This window comes from Talpa europaea, assembly GCF_964194135.1.
Source record: "Talpa europaea genome assembly, chromosome: 8".
Lineage (NCBI taxonomy): Eukaryota > Metazoa > Chordata > Mammalia > Eulipotyphla > Talpidae > Talpa > Talpa europaea.
In genome coordinates this window covers 78,313,835-78,333,162 of record NC_140075.1, presented here as the reverse complement: position 1 = coordinate 78,333,162, position 19,328 = coordinate 78,313,835, and the positions used below count along the sequence as shown (strand labels likewise).

Here is a 19,328-nt window from a genome sequence, read left to right as displayed (position 1 = left end):
GGACATAGCATTAGAGAGAAAATGGTTCAAAATCTCAAAACTATAATAATAATAATAGCAACTACCATTCCTTAAGTGAATGGTGCCAAGTTAACTTTGTCTTATTTAATCCTCTCATATTGAGGAAAAGTAACTTTCCAATAGGTCCAGAGAAAGTAAAATAAAGAACTGGAGTTGGATACTGAGGCTCTCTGACTCCAAAAATCCATTCTCTTAATAACTGGGCTATTTTCAGACAAATATAGCATGCTCCCAACTGGCCAGTTCCATTCAGATGTCACACAGGAACTTTAAAATCACCAAATCCAAAACTAAAGATATCTTCCTAACCCCAGACCAACACTTTTCTGGTATTAGCTACTTTTCTGAATGGTACCTTATCCATCAAATTGTTTACACACACACACACACACTCAGTCAGTCTGGGACAATTTAAACACAATTAATCCAATACAATACATTTTTGGGATGCAGAAGGAAACTGGGGTACCTAAAGAAATCAAGGGAAGAACATCAAACTCCATACAGACAGTGGCCCCAGCAGATACTTGATTTTTTTCCTCATCAACATTAAAACAAAATATTTCAATAATGAAATGATGTCACTTAAGGACCTTCTGTATTGACATCTTAGATTGATCATTGCAGTGGAGGGGCTGTTCTGAGCATTGAACCATGTTTTGTAGCACTCCTGTCCTGTACTCACTGATGCTAATGGCATCCATTACAGTTGTGACATTAATAAATGTATCCAGACATTCCCAAATGTCCCTGGGGCGGGGGGGGGGGGGAGGAGGTTGGAGGAAGAAGTTAAAATCACTGATTCAGAATTATTGACCTGGAATAAAGAGCATCTTTTTTTTTAATTCTCTCCAAAATGACTTGAGTTCAATCAGTACCTCTACTAAAATTTACCGTGGTCCTGGGCTTATTTTTTCAGGTTGTGAAGAGCCAGATGCTGTGGCGGCAATTTCCACACAGTATGAAGTTTCCAGTCCCTTCTCCTATATTTGTCCTTTGAATCCTAAGTGGATTCGCATGTATTGCCATGTGAAATGGGTCTAGACTAAATTCCCCAGGTTACTGTGACTAGGAAAAGATCTCCCCTCCAGGCAGTCAGAAACTTAAATGAAGGCTCATCCCATGGCCACATGTTGACATCCAATGGACACATAACATTATCCGTGGCCTCTATGTCTTCTCATCACACTTTGTTATCAATTAACTGTTTTTAATCCAGTTTTGCTTGGAAAATTGTTAGCTGTCCTTATGCAATTCTTTTTGCTGTTCACCCTGGAGCACACTGTACACATGATACTTCTCATACGAGAAGTAATTAATTACAAAAATAAAAGTTGGGCCTTCCTGGTGGCCAAGGGTTTAAGTCTCAGCACTATGAGGCTATCAGCAGCCACTGCAGCACCAGTTTGATCCCCAGCCGGCCAGGGAGCTAACCCACATGACACAGCAGACCTCTCCTGTCTCCCCTACTGCTTCCCTCAGCAGTGTATTTCAGTCAGTCCGCCTGTTTTATTCCTCACTTGTCTCTGGTGAAGCCTCTCACTCCCCTACACCTCTGGCCTGTACCCCAGTTCTTGTATGCATAAACAAATTTATTTTTAAAAAGTATTATTCTGAGTGTCTCCCCATAATATTTCCAGGTTCCAATTTTGTCTAAATGTGTGAACCATCATCAGGCGCATATATCTCTCAGCCCTCAATTTCAGATGTTTTGGGGTATGAATGCCTTGCTCTTTAAAGTCCCTCTATCCCATATAAATGAGACAGGGCAAGTTAGGGTTATTAGGCAGTTTTAGGGATAGTGCAGGAGGGGACCTCTGAAGAAGTCAGGAAGGCTTCAGAGATAAGGATAACCAAGGAAATGCAACCAATTCCACTGGGAAAAACAAACACCATTGTTAAACACTAGGGGAAAACAAACATCCTAGCACCACAGGTAATCTTGTTAAGGAGGTCCCGGTTTTCTTCAGATGATAAGATGAAGTGTAAAGATGCTCACCAGGAGGGCTAGACCATAAAGGTAAAGCGATAAGCATAACAGATGGGGAAAGAAAATACTGTTAAGGAATGTGAAATTCCTTGCTTAGTACCCTCTGGGAGTTAACCAATCAGGGAGAGAAAGAGTAAAATTTAAACATAACGAGGGAGAAAAAGTATATATTGCCAACATAATATCCCATACCGGCTCATCTTGGCCCCTCCCAGGTACTTTATACCTGGGAGTCTTTCTTCTTTATCTCTTTTCTTCCTAAATAAACTTTTCTTTCAAAGACAAAATTTGTCTCTCTCTACTACTTACTCCAAAAGTCTGTGAATTCCTTTCTACGGTTTCGCAAGACAAGAACTCGTGTTAAAGCGGCAACAGTTGTTACACACGCCGGCAACATAAAGATATTGCATACATGTCAATTAACCCATATTTTAAACCTGGCTTTTCCCACAAATTTGATGCAAATCTATGTCTAGACATTTTCTCATTAAGTTGCACAGTCAGACACTTCATTTGATATATGTAGACTAGCTTCCCACATCAATGATTCCTTTTTCTTACTTAGATCCCTTTCCGTGTTTTACATTAATATTTTGGGTTCTAAACATTCAGTCTGCATTAAGTTTGGTGGATACAGGATTTAGAAGATGGGATTGCAGAAGTCTCTTTAAAAAAATAACCCATCTCAAATAACCATCTCAGTCCAGCACCGTAAGTCTTAATGGAAAAATACATTATGATTGTAGGATTTTGAAGGATTTTCTTGGCTGACGTACAGAATAAAAAGAAACTTTCTGTCCACCTTTCTTTGATAAAGTGGAGGGCAAAGTTCAGGGAGAGAAGATGTACGAGTGAAGTCACGAGGGGGTTCGAGCTAGAGACTTGTGACAGCCCAGGCTCAGCTCTCCACCCACAGTTCTGAACCCAGGCGCTCCCGCACACGTTGCTTCCAGCCAGCCTTTTTAGCTGAGGCGCTGAGTTAAGGATACCGGTGGTTGGCTAGTCAAGGCATCACTGAATGCTAAGGTGGGTCACCAACTGCACCATAAACCGGAACCGTCGAAACTAATGCTTTCAGAATTCAAAATGATCAGGTATTTTTTTCAAAGGTGGGGGGGGGGCACACAATTGAAGTGGGAGCGCTCAAAGTAATCCTATTGCCAAATATAACTTTGCGTTCAGTCCATTATCCTCTCGAAAACAAAAAACACTTTCTCAGTCTCTAGTATGTGACGGCCTGAAAAAACTAATCGTTCTCTTAAACGTCTCCAGCGCGCCCTCGCCTCAGTCTCGCCAGAAAGGGTAACCGCACGGCCCCGGCGGGCGCGGCGGGTAGGGACGGAAGGCGGCCGGGACAGGCCAAACTTCATCCGCCGCGGCGCCCGAGCGCGCAGGCGAAATCCGACGTTGAACTTTCTGTTGCGGAGCATAACAGAAGGAGCGGCCGGAAGCGAGGTGGACGCGCATCTCATAGACAAAACAAACTCTGCGGACGACTTGTAGGGCGCACGGGGGTGCACCTGTGTCAGCTTGGGGGTGGGGGGTGGTTACCACTTTCTGTGGAAACTGCATTGCGGAAGCCGCGCTCCGTTTTCTAGCGTCCTCGTGAGACGCGCGATGACGCAATATTCGGTGCGCCAATCCCGGACTGGCGGCATGGCGGGCTCTTCAAATTTGAATTCCCAAACTGGTGTAGTTGTTAGGGAACCTCGCCGAGGAGGTGAGGGCCCGCTGGGGCAGGCCGCGGTGTGCTGAGGGGGCCAGCGGGCTAGAGGCGCGGGCCCTGAGGCGCCCGGCCCTCCTCCGCGAGGAGCCGAGTCGGGACTGTCGCCCCGCCAGGCCCTGCACTGCAGGTACGAGCCCCCACCACCCCCTGGGCCCCTGCCGCGCGGGTCCCCCGGCGCCGAGTCGCGGCCCTTCCGCATTCCCGGCGCTGGCTGACCGCTGTGCCTTGCTAGCTGTAGCGGTGGTTTCCCAAACACTCTTTCGGTGTGTTCTTGTTGAGTGCCTGCTCTGGTTATCAACAGAGTAGAACACGTTTTTCGTTCAGATTCGTGTTGCTAGTCAGCGCTCTCGGCCTTTGTTCTAAATTCACTTTCTGAAAACCCCCTTTACGTTAGCGTGATCAACAATTAATTGATGAATTAGAAAATTGTTGGAACCTCTCTGCCTGCTAACCCGGGGTCTACGGTAATGTAGAAGCAATTGATCTATCTAGCGTGTTTTCTTCTGATTAAATAACGTAATGGTTGCAGGCATTTTCAGGTGTTAATAAAATTATTCAGAAAATAGAAGGCCGGGCCTCCCCGGGGGCGCAGCGGTTGAGCGCTGGGTTGCGAAGCTGCCAGCAGGCACTGCAGCGCCGGTTCGATCCCCGGCTGCTCCCCGGCCACTGGAGGAGGGTCCCGCATGGCACGCAGACCTCTCCTGCCGCCCGCTGCTCCCCTCAGCAGTGTACTTCGGTCCTTCTGCCTGCTCTGCTCCCCGCTCTGGCTCTGGTGAATTTTCTCACCTTCCAGCGCATCTGACTGTACTCAGTGCTTGTATAAATAAATAAACAATAAACAAACAAATAAATCTTTATTAAAAAAAAAAGAAAATAGAAGGCCCCTTCATGCTACTCTTCAAAGATACTGTTTATGATTTTGTTCGCTTCCAGATATTTTCCCCTATACGCGTGTGTGTTGTTTTTATTCAAGTGTTCCTCCTGATCTGTTGCTTCCTTTTTTAAAGTTTAGTATCTCCTAGTTATTTTCCATGTTAGTTTATATCTGTGTGTCTACGTGTGTATTGAATGCATAGAATTCAGTTGTGTAGTTGAAGCACAATTTCATCCTTTATTGGTGGGCATCTAGCAATAGTTTTTTTTTTTTTTTTACAGATTTATTTACTTATTTATACAAGCACTGGGTACAGTCAGAAGCGCGGGAGGGTGAGAGAATTCACCAGAGCCAGAGCGGGGCGTAGAGCAGGCAGACAGACCGAAGCACACTGCTGAGGGGAGCAGCGGGCGGCAGGAGAGGTCTGCGCGCCATGTGGGACCCTCCTCTGGTGGCCGGGGAGCAGCCGGGGATCTAACCGGCGCTGCAGAGGCTGTGGGCAGCTTCGCAACCCAGCGCTCAACCGCTGCGCCACCGGGGAGGCCCTAGCAATAGATTCTTTTCACATTTCCCCTGAACTTCAGTGAACGTTCTTTGTATAGTGGCTGTTTAAGAACTTGGACTTTGCAGTTAGATGGACTTGAATCTTGCTCATTCTCATTGGCAAGGAGATTTTAGGCACTTTAATTACCCTATGCTTTGGTTTCCTCGTCTGCAAAATGGGGACTATAGCAGTTTATAACTCCTATTTATCGTTTCTTTGGTTTCCCGGAATTGATGTTGTTGTATAAACCTATGTATATTTTCCCATTTTTTGGTGCAATTTTCCCAATTTATTTGCTATTGGTTTTGAGAGTTTTAAGTCAACAGCTAGTATTATAACTCACAGCACAAGATACTTGTCACTAACATTACTGAGCACATGAATATAAGTATTAATGCATATTTGTTGAAATAGCATTCTTTGGAAGAATTCAGGAGCTAAACTCACCATATTCCTTTTGTCAGCTCTTGATATGGAAGAATGTTTCCTTCTTTTTTCTCTTAAAAACTAGTGGATAAGGGCCTCCCCGGTGGCGCAGCGGTTGAGCGCTGGGTTGCGAAGCTGCCCGCGCCCTCTGCGGCGCCGGTTCGATCCCCGGCTGCTCCCCAGCCACCGGAGGAGGGTCCCACATGGCGCGCAGACCTCTCCTGCCGCCCGCTGCTCCCCTCAGCAGTGTACTTCGGTCCTTCTGCCTGCTCTGCTCCCGGCTCTGGCTCTGGTGAATTCTCTCACCCTCCCGCGCTTCTGACCTCCCGCGCTTCTGACTGTACCCAGTGCATGTATAAACAAAAACAAACAAACAAAATAAATAAAACATGCCTCTATAAAAAAAATGTTAAAAAAAAAACACTAGAGGATAAAATAGTAGTTTGTATATAATTGTGTGTGTGTGTGTGTGTGTGTGTGTGTGTGTAGCCAAACTGGGGTATAGGCCAGATGTGCAGGGGGTAAAAGGATTCACCAGAGACAGAATGGGGAGCAAAACTGGTGGATTTTACTCAAATACACTGCTAAAGGGGAGCAGCAGGCAAGGCAGGAGAGGTCTGCTGCACCATATGTGGGTTAGCTCCCTGGCTGGGGATCCAACTCAGGCCAGAACCGTGATAGTGCTGAGACTTAACCCCTAGGCCAACAGGGAGACCCCGTAGATGAATTTTTAATTTGTATATTCTCACAGAAGCTACTATAAAGATGCTTGATGTCTTTAGGCTGACCATCACTATTTTCTATAATAAGCTTTTTATGTTTATACGATGTCAAAAATTGATTGGACTGTTCATAAATTCAGCAATAAACACTATAAATCTAGTCTACTAAATCCCAAGCTCCTTGGACTGAAATATTTCATTTACTGTTTACTACAGAATACAACCTAAACTATTAACTTCATCACCTAAACTATTAACTTCTAGGTGTGGGAAACAAATTTTATACGTAAGAAACAAGTAGGAACAAAGTGGGGAAAGGGGTCAATATACTATGGTGGAGGATTTTTTGGCACTTTGGTGGTTGGTGTTGTGAAATGACATACATTTATAGAGGTCTGAAGTATCCCCTAAAATGTATATAATGTTGTAAATCAACATTAACTCAATAAACATAATTTAAAAAAGTAAAGTCTGGGCCTCCCCGGTGGCGCAGCGGTTGAGCGCTGGGTTGCGAAGCTGCCCGCGCCCTCTGCGGCGCCGGTTTGATCCCCGGCTGCTCCCTGGCCACCAGAGGAGGGTCCCACATAGCTCGCAGACCTCTCCTGCCGCCCGCTGCTCCCCTCAGCAGTGTATTTCGGTCCTTCTGCCTGCTCTGCTCCCTGCTCTGGCTCTGGTGAATTCTCTCACCCTCCAGCGCATCTGACTGTACCCAGTGCTTGTATAAATAAATAAATCTTTCAAAAAAAAAAAAAAGAAAAAATGTTTAAAAAAAAGTAAAGTCTAAGATCTTGTATACGCAAGTACATGATTTCCCTAAAAATTATAAATAGCATTAATTTTTAAAATTATAATGAATATAATTTGATTTTGACTTGAGGGTTTTTCAGCTGAAACCTCATCATTAAAATTTCTATAGGGCCTCCCAGGTGGCGCAGCAGTTGAGCACAGGGTTGCATGCTGCTGGCAGCCTCTGCAGAGCCAGTTCCATCCCTGGCTGCCAGGCGATTGTCCCACATGGTGCGGCAGACCTCTCCTGCTGCCTGCTGCTCCCCTCAGCAGTGTATTTCGTCAGTCTGCCTGTTCTGTTTCCCGCTGTGGCTCTGGTGAATTCTCTCACCCTCCCACACTTCTGACTGTACCCAGTGCTTGTATAAATAAATATTTAAAAAATAAATAAAATTTCTGTAGCAAAACAAAATTTGGATTGTAGATTACTTGACTAAAAAATTGGATAGCTTTTTCAGCTTTCATTAGGCTATATCATTTTAACTATTACCTTAAAATATAAGTGCCTAAAAGGAAAAACTATATTTGGTTTTCCATATTTGGGAAATTTAATCTTTTAAACTTAATAGCGTCATAAACAAATGTCATTTAATGCCTTTTCAGGCAAATAATGAATTGGAAACTTCAGGACTTAGGGTTTCAAGTAAATGTAACAAACAGATATTCTAAAATTTAATTCTTACAACTATTAAGTAGATGGTTTAGTAAATACTGCTTTTTTGTAGAGAAGTAAATTTAAAGACCAAAGTGCTCATCTATTGAAAAATAATGAGATTTTGTCAAAAATGTAAAAGTTTATTCTGATTTATGAATTTAAGACTATTTAGTTTTGAACCAATTAAGCCTTTTAACAGGTATAATATTGTTATGGAAAGCAAATTTAATTTTTTCTGTACCAGAACATAACATATCTTGATTTCACATTGAACTGCAGGTTACTCTGGGCCCTTGCCGAAGGTCTGTTCTGAAAATTGTGTTTAACTGAATTTTCTGCTAGAGGAATTTGTTGCTACTGTTTATCAAGATGATTGCTACACCTTTGAAACACCCAGGAATTCACTTGTCTTCAGAATTATCTTCTCAAAAGAGAAATATGCCCGTGCATGCAATCTTTTTTGACAACATTCCTTCAGGCACACTAACCCCTGTGAAAGATTTGGTGAAATATCAGGGCTCCTCTTTAAAATTTAATGACAATAAAAAGAATCAATTCCTAGAAATGACAGTTTTTAATAATAAAAATGTATTTCAGTCTACCATGCTAACAGAGGCTACTACCACTAACAGTTCTCTTGATATCAGTGCTATAAAGTCCAACATGGATATATTACAAAATAAAGCAAACTATGAATCACCAGGAAAAATATTTCAAAGAATGAAAGAAAAAGTACTACGTGATAAGCAAGAACAAGTATCAAGAAATGGAACTTTTTTGGGATCACCAAAAACTGAAAATAGTAAAATTTTCAGTCCTGATGAAACTGAGAAAAGAATATTGCGGAATACTTACATCTCTGAAGAAAAGGAAAACAACAAAACCTTCCAATCAGGTAACACTTCACTAAGAGGTTACCATTTATTATGTATTGGTTATAAAGGTATGGTGTGTGTTTATTGTGTCTGGCATAGGTTTAAATACTCAGGATATAGTAATGAACATAATGGACAACCTGCCCTCATGTAGGTAGTAGCTCATTCTCAGGATGTGGAAGACAGATAGATAATTAAATAAGTAAATTTTATAGTACAGTAGAAGTGAGTGCTATGGCAATAAAAACAAAGTACAGATGCCAGGAAGAGTGCACATTGTAATTTTCAAGGGAGTGGTTAGGGTACGCTTCAATGAGAGGGTAGCATTTGACCCAAAATATTTAATGAAGTGATAGGTATAGATATATATCATCGGGGATAGGAAAGGATGCTCCAACTTGTACAAATGCTCTGAAATGGCATACCTGACAAATTGAAGGATTAGCTATGAGATTAGTGGACAGAGTTAATGGACAAATGAAGCGAGTAGACAGAACTGGGGCAGAGGGGATAAATGAGAGGGCAATGTAAGAGTTTGGACTTTTACAATGAGCAAACTAAGGAGCCATTGGAGGGTTTTGTGCAAAGGAATAACAGGATCTCACTGTTTTTAAAATATCACTCTGGCTGTTGATTTGAAACAGTTACTACTGTTGTCCAGGTGAGAGATGGTGTTAACTTGGTGGATGGTAACACTGAAGATAGTAAGAAGTGATTGGATTCTGAATATATTTTGAAAGAAGAGCCAATAGCATTAGTTTATAGATTAGGTATGGAATGTCAGAAAAATATAAATGATGACTCCAGGGTGGGTTTTTTTTTGTTTGTTTAGTTTTGGGGTATCTTGCCCTAGCAACTGGAAATGCAGCAGATGAAAAACAGTGGGTTGGGCTTAGTAATTAAGTTTCATGATCATATCAACTTTGATATATCTATTAAAAAGTGAGATGAAGATGTGAATGAGGCTGTTGAAAAAAAAAAACAGTTGGGGTCTAGGGGAGTACTCTAGATGAGGAAAATCTATTTGGGAATATATAAAAGCTATGAGATTAGAAGAGATCAAGGAGTAAGTACAGAAAAACACTGAATAGATGATTCCTGAGGCACTCCAAAATTTAGAGATTAGAATAAAGGGTAGAAACTAGTGAAGTCCACTGAGAAGAAGAAGAAGAACAACAACAACAACAAAAGAAACAGCAATGAGACGTTGAAAACCAAAAGAACAAAATGCTTTAAGGAGGGAGTTGTTAGCTGTGTCTAACGCTGCTAATCAAGTCCAGTAAGATGAAGACTGATATTTGATCATTGGATTTAGCAATGTGAAAACTATTGGCTACATTGATTAGGGCAGTTTTGGTGGAGTGATATGAGCAAAAATGTGATTCAAGAGATACTGAGGAGAGAAATTGATGAATATATGCACATCATTTTGAGGAAAGTGGAAAACATGGGAAAGTTGACTTTAAAAGATTTTATTGTTTTTAATGATTAGTGAAATAGCATGCTTGCATATTTTGGAGAGTGATAACTAGCAGAAAAGGAAAAGCTTTTGATAGTGTGATACCCTTGAGATGCTGAAGGGAAGAGGCTCTAAAATGGATGTTTGGCTTTAGCTAGTGACATAGATCATTAGTTAAACAAGAAGGTATGTAGGCAGTTTTGTGTGACTTAATCTGCAGTAGGAAGTGAAGTCATTTGAGAGTGAGTATTGAAACAGGTATTGAGGTTTGAGGAAGTAGAGGCTTGAATAATGTAGGTGAGTAGAAGAGTAAATGATCTAGGACTACATTTGATTTCCTGGACAATATTAAAGACCTACTTGAGATCTGTGGGCATTAATTTATTTATTTATTTATTTATTTATTTATTTTTTTAATAGGAAGATTATATATTTTTTTTTTTTTTTATATAGAGGCATGTTTTCTTTCTTTCTTTCTTTATTTGTTTTTTTTTGTTGTTGTTGTTTATACATGCACTGGGTACAGTCAGAAGCGCGGGAGGGTGAGAGAATTCACCAGAGCCAGAGCGGGGAGCAGAGCAGGCAGAAGGACCGAAGTACACTGCTGAGGGGAGCAGCGGGCGGCAGGAGAGGTCTGCGCGCCATGTGGGACCCTCCTCCGGTGGCCGGGGAGCAGCCGGGGATCGAACCGGCGCCGGAGAGGCCGCGGGCAGCTTCGCAACCCAGCGCTCAACCGCTGCGCCACCGGGGAGGCCCTGTGGGCATTAATTTAATTAAGACCAAACACCATACTTGAGAGTTTCCACCACTACCCTTACTTAGCTGCATAGCTGTTGCTTGAAAGAAGGACAAAGAGAGCTGGGTATATATGCAAAGGGGTTACCATAATTGGCCATGACATTTTAATTGGACAGACAGGGAAAAGAAGTATAGGTGTTGCTGGGATAGTTAATGGATTTGAGAGAATGATCTGAAAAGACAAAAAGTGGTCAGAAATTGTGACACTTGAAGTTGAAATTCTAATGAGATGTAGTAATTGATAGAGATGTTTAACATGCATTATCTTGCATAATACTTTCAGCAAACACTGGGTAAATGTTCACTCAATAATGAAGGAAATGGGGATTATAAAAAGGTTATGTATGCTCTATGTCACTGACAGGCTGAGAATTAGTTAAAGGCATCTTAGCAGCCTGTGCTCTTTACTACTATACTACACAATAGATTTGTAGGGATATTGTTGAATTTCAAAGACAGTGATAAGTTTTCACACACAAAGCAGTTTTCTAGTTTAGAATGGGGGTGGTGGCATACGCAAAATAATTTATTTCCCATACATCCTGGGAGAAAAGAGAGAAGCAAAGAAATAATGTACATTAAAGCACATTTTATATATAAGGTAGAATTACAAAAAGAAATAACTGACTGCTTTGAGAATTTGATGACTGTCTCCAGAAAATACACATATATTCAAGCTCAAATTTTGTGTGTAACTTCAGAGATTTTTTGGAGAGAGTCTGAATGGACTTTGGACTTTCAAATAAATGACCCAGTTTATGCAGCATGTTATATTTGATCAAATTACCTACTTGTGTTTATTGCATTGTCCTGCCATTTCTAGTTAAATGAATTAAATAGAAACTTATCCTTTTATGACTATGTCAATCATAAAATCTTTATATTAAGATTTCTAAGGCAAGAGTGGGTATACTTATTAAAGCATAATCACTACCAATTTTTTTCAAATACACTATTTGAAATATCAAATACCAAAGTATCAAGATTCAAAGGGTATAAATTATCGTTGAGTCTGCGGTTAAATCTCAACATTTTGGTTTTTAAAGTATAAGTTATAACTCTCCAACTATTTTTTTTAAAGAATTTTTTTTTTTTTTTAAGATTTATTTATTTATACAAGCACTGGGTACAGTCAGAAGCGCGGGAGGGTGAGAGAATTCACCAGAGCCAGAGCAGGGAGCAGAGCAGGCAGAAGGACCGAAGTACACTGCTGAGGGGAGCAGTGGGTGGCTGGAGAGGTCTTTGCGTCATGTGGGACCCGTGGGACCCTCCTCCAGTGGCCGGGGAGTAGCCGGGGATTGAACCGGCGCTGCAGAGGCCGTGCGCAGCTTCGCAGCCCAGCGCTCAACCACTGTGCCACCGGGGAGGCCCTATAACTCTTCAACTATTGTTTCATGCTTTGGAAATTTATAGCAACCAGTAGCAGAATCAAAATTTCCAAGACTGGATGGCATATCATATATAATCTTAAAACACAAATTTGATTTGGGTCAGCATCAGAATTTTATTACAGATATCTAGGCTTCTAAGTCCAAAGGTATACTTTTGTTGTTAAAAAATTCTTTCCTAACATAATGTGGACTTAGAAACTGGGTTAATAGCCAAAAATGATAAAGGGAAAATATAATCTAACTGTCATGCATTATAAAAGGATACTATAATGATCTGATCATTACTGAACTTAAGTCCTTATTTCAATTTTTAAAAAGTCTTTTTCTTTTCAGTGACTAATACAGCTCAACTTTTTCTTTCTTTAAAAAGTCCCAACCTCAGTCCCAGAAGCTCCTTTCAAATCAAATAATACTTTCCTTCCAGTCAAGCAGAAGATTGGATGTCAGGAAAATAAAGCACCTCCGCACAATTTAACTTATGGTAAACTGCTTTTTTTATTATTTGTTATTTGAAGTGTTGGTTAAATGTTCTAGATAATTATTTTTATTGTAATTATTTTTATTGTGTTGGCAATTAGCAGTGATTACGGATAAATGATAGGATCCTAAAAACCAGAGGCATTCAGAGAAAGACTGGGCAGCAAGTTAGAGGAGGACGGTGCCTTGCCTGAAGACCATTTAATATAAACAGTTTTATCTCTTAATTTTTTTTTTCTTCCCAACCCCCCTCTCTGAATTTCTTATGGTCCTTCAACAGCTTTAATTTTGTAATTTTTGCAGAGCTTTTGGTTCTGAATCCTGAACAGGAAAATGTTGCAGCTTCAGGTACTTCCAACAGGGCATTAACTAGAGCTCAGCTGGCTAAACAGATTCTTCACTCAAAAGAAAATGCAACTGTAACCACTGAGTCCAAAAAGAACACCTTTGTTGTAGAAGGCAATGATTCCACCTATGAAAAATCCCAAAATACTAGTATTGAGACTCTCACTACTAACTGTGTTCCAATTAAAAATGGCATTCAACTAATGACATCTGATTATAAGGTGACAACAAAAGGAATCTCACAATGGGAAGTAAAGGAAGAGAAAGAGAAAGCAATGCCCAGAGAAACCGATCTTTCAGCTTCCATGAATGATAGATGTCAAATTGTGCTTGCAACGCCAAGATTTCATACAACAATGCCTCAGAAAGCAAAAAGAAATGCTTCAAGGTGTTCTCTTCAAAGTACATTTCAAACTATTACAAATGAAGTAAAAAAAAATGAGGTATGAAAACATTTAAGTAAATGTTTCTATATTTACTCCCATTTTTCAAGCTCTTAAGCCCTTTCATTATTAACAGTAGCTCATTTTTGTGTGCTATATTATTTAGTGTAAAGGTAGTGTGAAAGAAGACCCAGGTGTTAAATCTTACCTTATATTACTAATCTTGATATAGTTACAAGAAATTACAAACAATTTTAGATTTTGCCTTAAAAATGTCTGAGGTGGGTTCTGCCAAAAAGTTTGAAAAACCCTGTTTTTAAAAGCCCTACAGTATTCATTCCATCATCTCTACTGTCTGTCACACTTAACTCTAAGTCTCCTACGACTCATTTCAATACCTTTCTATATATCCCCTAATTCTGACCCATCTCTTATTCCTGTCTTACTCTCCAGACATATTGTGTCCTATGGAACTTAAGGTATCATCAGCAAAATCTTCTAGTCTCAATTTTCTGTGGATATTTCTTTATCTTGCTGTAAGTAAAACATGACTTCTTAAATGGTGGCTCTTTTTATTGGCCCTAGAGATGATAACACATGTGTCTCACATTCTTCATTACCATTTCAGACCATTTTTCCTTCTAATACCACCCTTTCCCTTTTCCCAGCTTCTAGATTTTACTCGTCCCTGCTCCCTTTTGTATATGATACAAACTCCTAGTCATCCCCTTACATTTTTGTTGAAGTATTTGATAACACCTGTTATTTTTCCTGTGCTACTTCTGTCATCATCTGTGGTGACACCAACATCCATTTACATGATCCATTTAGTCTCCTTGAATTCTTGATTGGCAGTGACCTTTTCCTATTCATACCCATAGCATGTCTTTACTAGTGTAAGTACCAGATTCTCACATCCATGCTGTAGGGTAAGGAAAAATGTCAGGCTTTTCTGCCCTCCCGCCATCAGGACAGATGATGGATCCTTGCGGTCCTGAATGCATGCCTGATGGCGGGCACCTGGAGTAGGATGTGGGCCTAGGTAGATGGGATTCACCTGGGCTAAGACTGGGCTTTTAAGGTTGGCGTCATGGGGACGCCAGCAGAAGCCCAGAAGCCGAGAGAGAAGCAGAGAACGCCAGAGAGCCCAGATAGAGTGAAGACTTGCTGGGGGCTGGGAGGCCTACCAACCTCACGGCTCCCCAGCACCTCTGCCTGCTGTGTACCTGGTAATCCCAGTAAAAGACCTGCAAAAAAACCACTGAGGACTCTGACTACTCCTTTACCCGGTCTGCTGGATCCTAGAAAACCTGCCCTGTGGTCTTCCTGACCTTACACATGCTCACTACCAGCTCTTGTTTTGCCAGATCATTCCACCTTGAGTACTGTTCCCTCCTCCCCATCAATATTTCACCCCACTAAAACAGTTTTCAATCCATCAACTCTCTCCTGTCCTTATTTCCCTCAACATAAATTCTCTTGTGCCTTATAGCCAGTCCCTTGACTGAACTCTGAGTTTTCTTTATTGGTTTTCCCTCTGTCCTCTTCTGGCAAAATTATAACCTTAGTTAAATTTTTTTTCTTTGCTACATACCTGTACCTGAGAAGCAGAAGATAGCTGGAGTAAAACAACATGGAATTACGAAAGAAAGAACTTTACTGTTTCTTCCCCAAGTTCTACCTATAACTTTTTAAATGAGCATAATTGAGGAAAAGTACAATATGTTTTTGGGGTTTTGTGGAACTTGGTGTTTTTTTTTTTAAAAGATTTATTTATTTATACAAGCACTGGGCACTGTCAAACGCGGGAGGGTGAGAGAATTCACCAGAGTCAGAGCGGGGAGCAGAGCAGGCAGAAGGACCGAAATACACTGCTGAGGGGAGCAGTGGATGGCAGGAGAGGCCCGCGCGCCACGTGGGACCCTCCTCCGGTGGGCGGGGAGCAGCCGGGGAACGAACCAGCGCTGCAGAGGCTGTGGGCAGCTTCGCAACCCAGTGCTCAACCGCTGCGCCACCGGGGAGGCCTGGAACTTGGTGTTTTAATGGACATCATAGGATTTTAGTTGATTTCTTTCGTCTAGCAGTTGAAATGTTTATTTAAAGTATAATTGATTCTGGATTGTAGAACATACTAGTACAATCTCAATTCAGTCTCTCCCTTCATCTTTTCTATCTCATTTTATCTATCTATCTATATATACACACACGTATATATTTGTGTGTTTGTATAAGTTTTTACCTTATTGCTATTTAAAATAGCACTGGGGCCTCCCCGGTGGCGCAGCGGTTGAGCGCTGGGTTGCAAAGCTGCCCGCAGCCTCTGCAGCGCCAGTTCGATCCCCGGCTGCTCCCCCGCCACGGAGGAGGGTCCCACATGGTGCGCAGACCTCTCCTGCCGCCAGCTGCTCCCCTCAGCAGTGTACCTCGGTCCTTCTGCCTGCTCTGCTCCCCACTCTGGCTCTGGTGAATTCTCTCACCCTCCCATGCTTCTGACTGTACCCAGTGCTTGTATAAATAATAAATAAATCTTTAAAAAAAAAAAACAGATGAGCACTAAGGAATCATTTCATATTTTTTTCTTTAAATGTAAATTGGCTTTATAATGATTATGCTACAAGTAATACAGAAAATATATGCTTCATTTTATGCTTTATTAGGTAGTTCAGCTGAAGGATTGGATGATTAAAAGCATCAAGGATAACACTGCTGTATGTGTAGAAGGAAAATTGATGTAAGTATAACATTTCCATATTATACATTTTATAAAATTTATATTAAGATACTTATGTGTGAAGGCTTAAAATTGAGGTTTGTAAGCCTCTACGTACCACTTTCTAATAAGTTTACAATTCAAAGGCAAAAAGTAAAACGACTGTAGATCCTGATTGATTGTAACTAGCCTTTTTATCTTTGCCTGTTCTCTCAAGTTATTTTTAAAAATAATGACAGCTCAAATGTGTATTACAGTCCTAATTTTTCTCCAGAGGTTCTCATAAGTGAACTGATATTATCTGCTTAATTATAATATATTGATTAGTTAATATTTACTAAATGCATCTCAGTCCATATTCTTACCTCTAAATTGGAACAACCAGATATAAATTACTGATCCAGAGAAGGAATCAAAATTACTTAAACCTTTGCCATACAGCTACATATTAAGTAATCATTGAGCACTTTCCTAAAGTTAAATCATCAGGTGAGTGGGCTTTGCCTAATTCTAATACTTTAGTAGCCCATTTCCCATTCTTCAAAACCAATTTCTTAGTGGTAAAAATTTATAAGAAAATATAATGAGGGGCCTCCCTGGTGGTGCAAGGGGTTAAGCATCCCACTATGAAGCAATAAGCAGCCTCTGCAGCACGAGTTCGATCTGGCCAGGAAGCAACCCACATGGCGCAGCAGATCTCTCCTGTTTTTCCCGCTGTTCCCCTCAGCAGTGCATTTTATTCAGCCTATTCTGTTCCCCAGTCTGTCTCTGGTGAACCCTTTTGCCCCCCATATCTCTGGCCTGTACTCCAGCTCTTGTATGCATAAATAACTAAATCTTAAAGAAAAAAATAATAAAATAAAATATAATGAAACAATATATCACTATTTGGGTTACCTACCTAGAAGTTTTTAAGTTGAGTATATAAAATTTGTCTTGCCACTCCATTTCTGCTTGCCCATTGCTCAGTTCCTTAATATCCCAGAGGCAGCTTAGATTGTCTTTGTTGGAATTCCATTGCTCCTGCTTACTGGCTTTATGACATGGGCAAGTTACTTATCTTCTTTCAGTCTCAGTTTGTTATCTGCATAACGGTAATAATAGTATTTATCTTTTGGGTTATTTTGAGAATTAAATGAGTTAATATTTGTAACACTTGAGAAATAGTACTTTCAGAGTGCCTTTTAAATGTTTGTTAAATAAAATAAAAAAGAACAGAGGATGAGAATGTATTAAATCCCATTTGACCAAATTAAAGGAAGTGAACTTTCTTATGCCTCGCCATGTGGGTTGCTCCCCAGCCGGGGATTGAACTCATGCTGCAGAGGCTGCGGATTGCCTCATAGTGTGATGCCCAAACCCTTGTGCCACCAGGGAGGCCCCTCAACACCAGAAAATAAGAGAGGGTAACATCTGGTGCTTCCTTGGTAATGATGTGTTTTATAGTAGGGGTATCCTTTGACCACAGTATACATTCTTGGCACATACTCTGAGAATCATAATGGCAACATTTGAGTTCTGCTCTAATGTTTGGCCCTCAAATGTTTTGTAATTAGAATAATAATACTGGTCATGTAGTAGGGCACAAATTTATTATTTTCCATTATAAATGTATATACTAAGGTTCATTACAATAACTAGTAAAATGAATATTTTAGCCTTAACTAAGTTATTTTTTCTCCTAGAGACGTCACTAACATATATTGGCACAGCAATGCAATTATAGAACGAATTGAGCACAACAAACTTAGGACTTTATCAGGCAACATTTACATATTGAAAGGAGTAATAGACAGGAATTCTATGAAAGAAGCAGGTAATGACTTACTGATAAATTATTTTACTAGGTGAAGCAATTAATCATATTTGTATGTGTTGATCATTATTCTCTGATTTAGTAATCACTTGTTGAAATCCTGCAATTTAAAAATTCAAGTGAAGTGTGTCTTATTAGTAAGGAATTGCTTTATAAGAATACAGTCTAACTCCCTAGTTCCTCTCTTGGATGAGCCTGTTTGGCACAACCCCAGTCCTGGTATAATCTAATTTTCTGCCTGTGCATTGCACACAGCTAAATGTGACTGAAGAAAAACATACCTGAGTACTCTACTTTAAATTTATGATTAACAAGTTGTGGTTCATTCATGCCACCTGATATCCTACCACAGTTCCCTAATCCATTCACTCTCCCATCCTCCTTGATGACCTATTTCACATTTTTACAAATCTTTAGCACCCTCCCTCATTCAGGTATGGGAGAAGGAGGAGAGCACATGAGCAATAAGAACAATCAAAAGATAACTTCTCAAATATATCTACCCACATGCTTGCATCTATACCTGCTTTCATTCTGGATGAACTGTTTGTGTTCCTATCTATGTCACCCTCTCCATTTGTACTCTAACTTACATTTCCCTATTATTCAGGGATATCACTCAAGTAATTTTGCCTTCTATCAAGAAGAAACAAAAAAAACCCTCTGAACTACACTTTTCTCAGCCACTATTTCTTTCATCTATAACAAAGCAACTCAAAAGATCTTTATATCTAATTCTTTTTTTTTTTAATAGAGGCATGTTTTATTTATTTATTTGTTTGTTTTTATACATGCACTGGATACAGTCAGAAGCGCGGGAGGGTGAGAGAATTCACCAGAGCCAGAGCGGGGAGCAGAGCAGGCAGAAGGACCGAAGTACACTGCTGAGGGGAGCAGCGGGCGGCAGGAGAGGTCTGCGCGCCATGTGGGACCCTCCTCTGGTGGCCGGGGAGCAGCCGGGGATCAAACTGGCGCTGCAGAGGCTGCAGGCAGCTTCACAGCCCAGCGCTGAACCGCTGCGCCACCAGGGGAGGCCCCCCTCTTGAATTCTTTACCATTTTTTAAAAAATTCTCTCTAATCATGCTTTAACCATAAATTCTTCATGGAAACAGCTCTTTAAAAAGTCATTAGTGTTCACCACATTGCGAAATCCATTATATACTTGACTCAATCACACCTACCACCTTGAAACACTTGTCTTTTCCAATTTTCATGCTGCTCCACTCCCTGTTCCTTCTTAGTTTATTTTTTTCCTTCTAAAAATGGATTAGACTGGGGCTCTTTCTATTCTCAGTACTCTACTGATTTCTTTGAGGCTTTAAATCTCAT

The 19,328-nt window shown here is 40.7% G+C and overlaps 1 protein-coding gene across 1 annotated transcript in view; it reads left to right on the top strand.

Moving 5' to 3' along the window:
- Positions 1–8,113: 8,113 nt before the first annotated feature.
- Positions 8,114–19,328, top strand: part of MIS18BP1 (MIS18 binding protein 1) — a gene marked incomplete at its 5' end in the record, with an annotated part of 28,680 nt that continues 17,465 nt past the window's right edge. The window contains 5 exons of the mRNA XM_084240265.1: positions 8,114–8,657; positions 12,650–12,748; positions 13,048–13,532; positions 16,130–16,203; positions 17,868–17,998. Coding sequence (XP_084096391.1) covers positions 8,114–8,657; positions 12,650–12,748; positions 13,048–13,532; positions 16,130–16,203; positions 17,868–17,998 — 1,333 coding nt within the window. The remainder of the gene's footprint in view (positions 8,658–12,649; positions 12,749–13,047; positions 13,533–16,129; positions 16,204–17,867; positions 17,999–19,328) is intronic.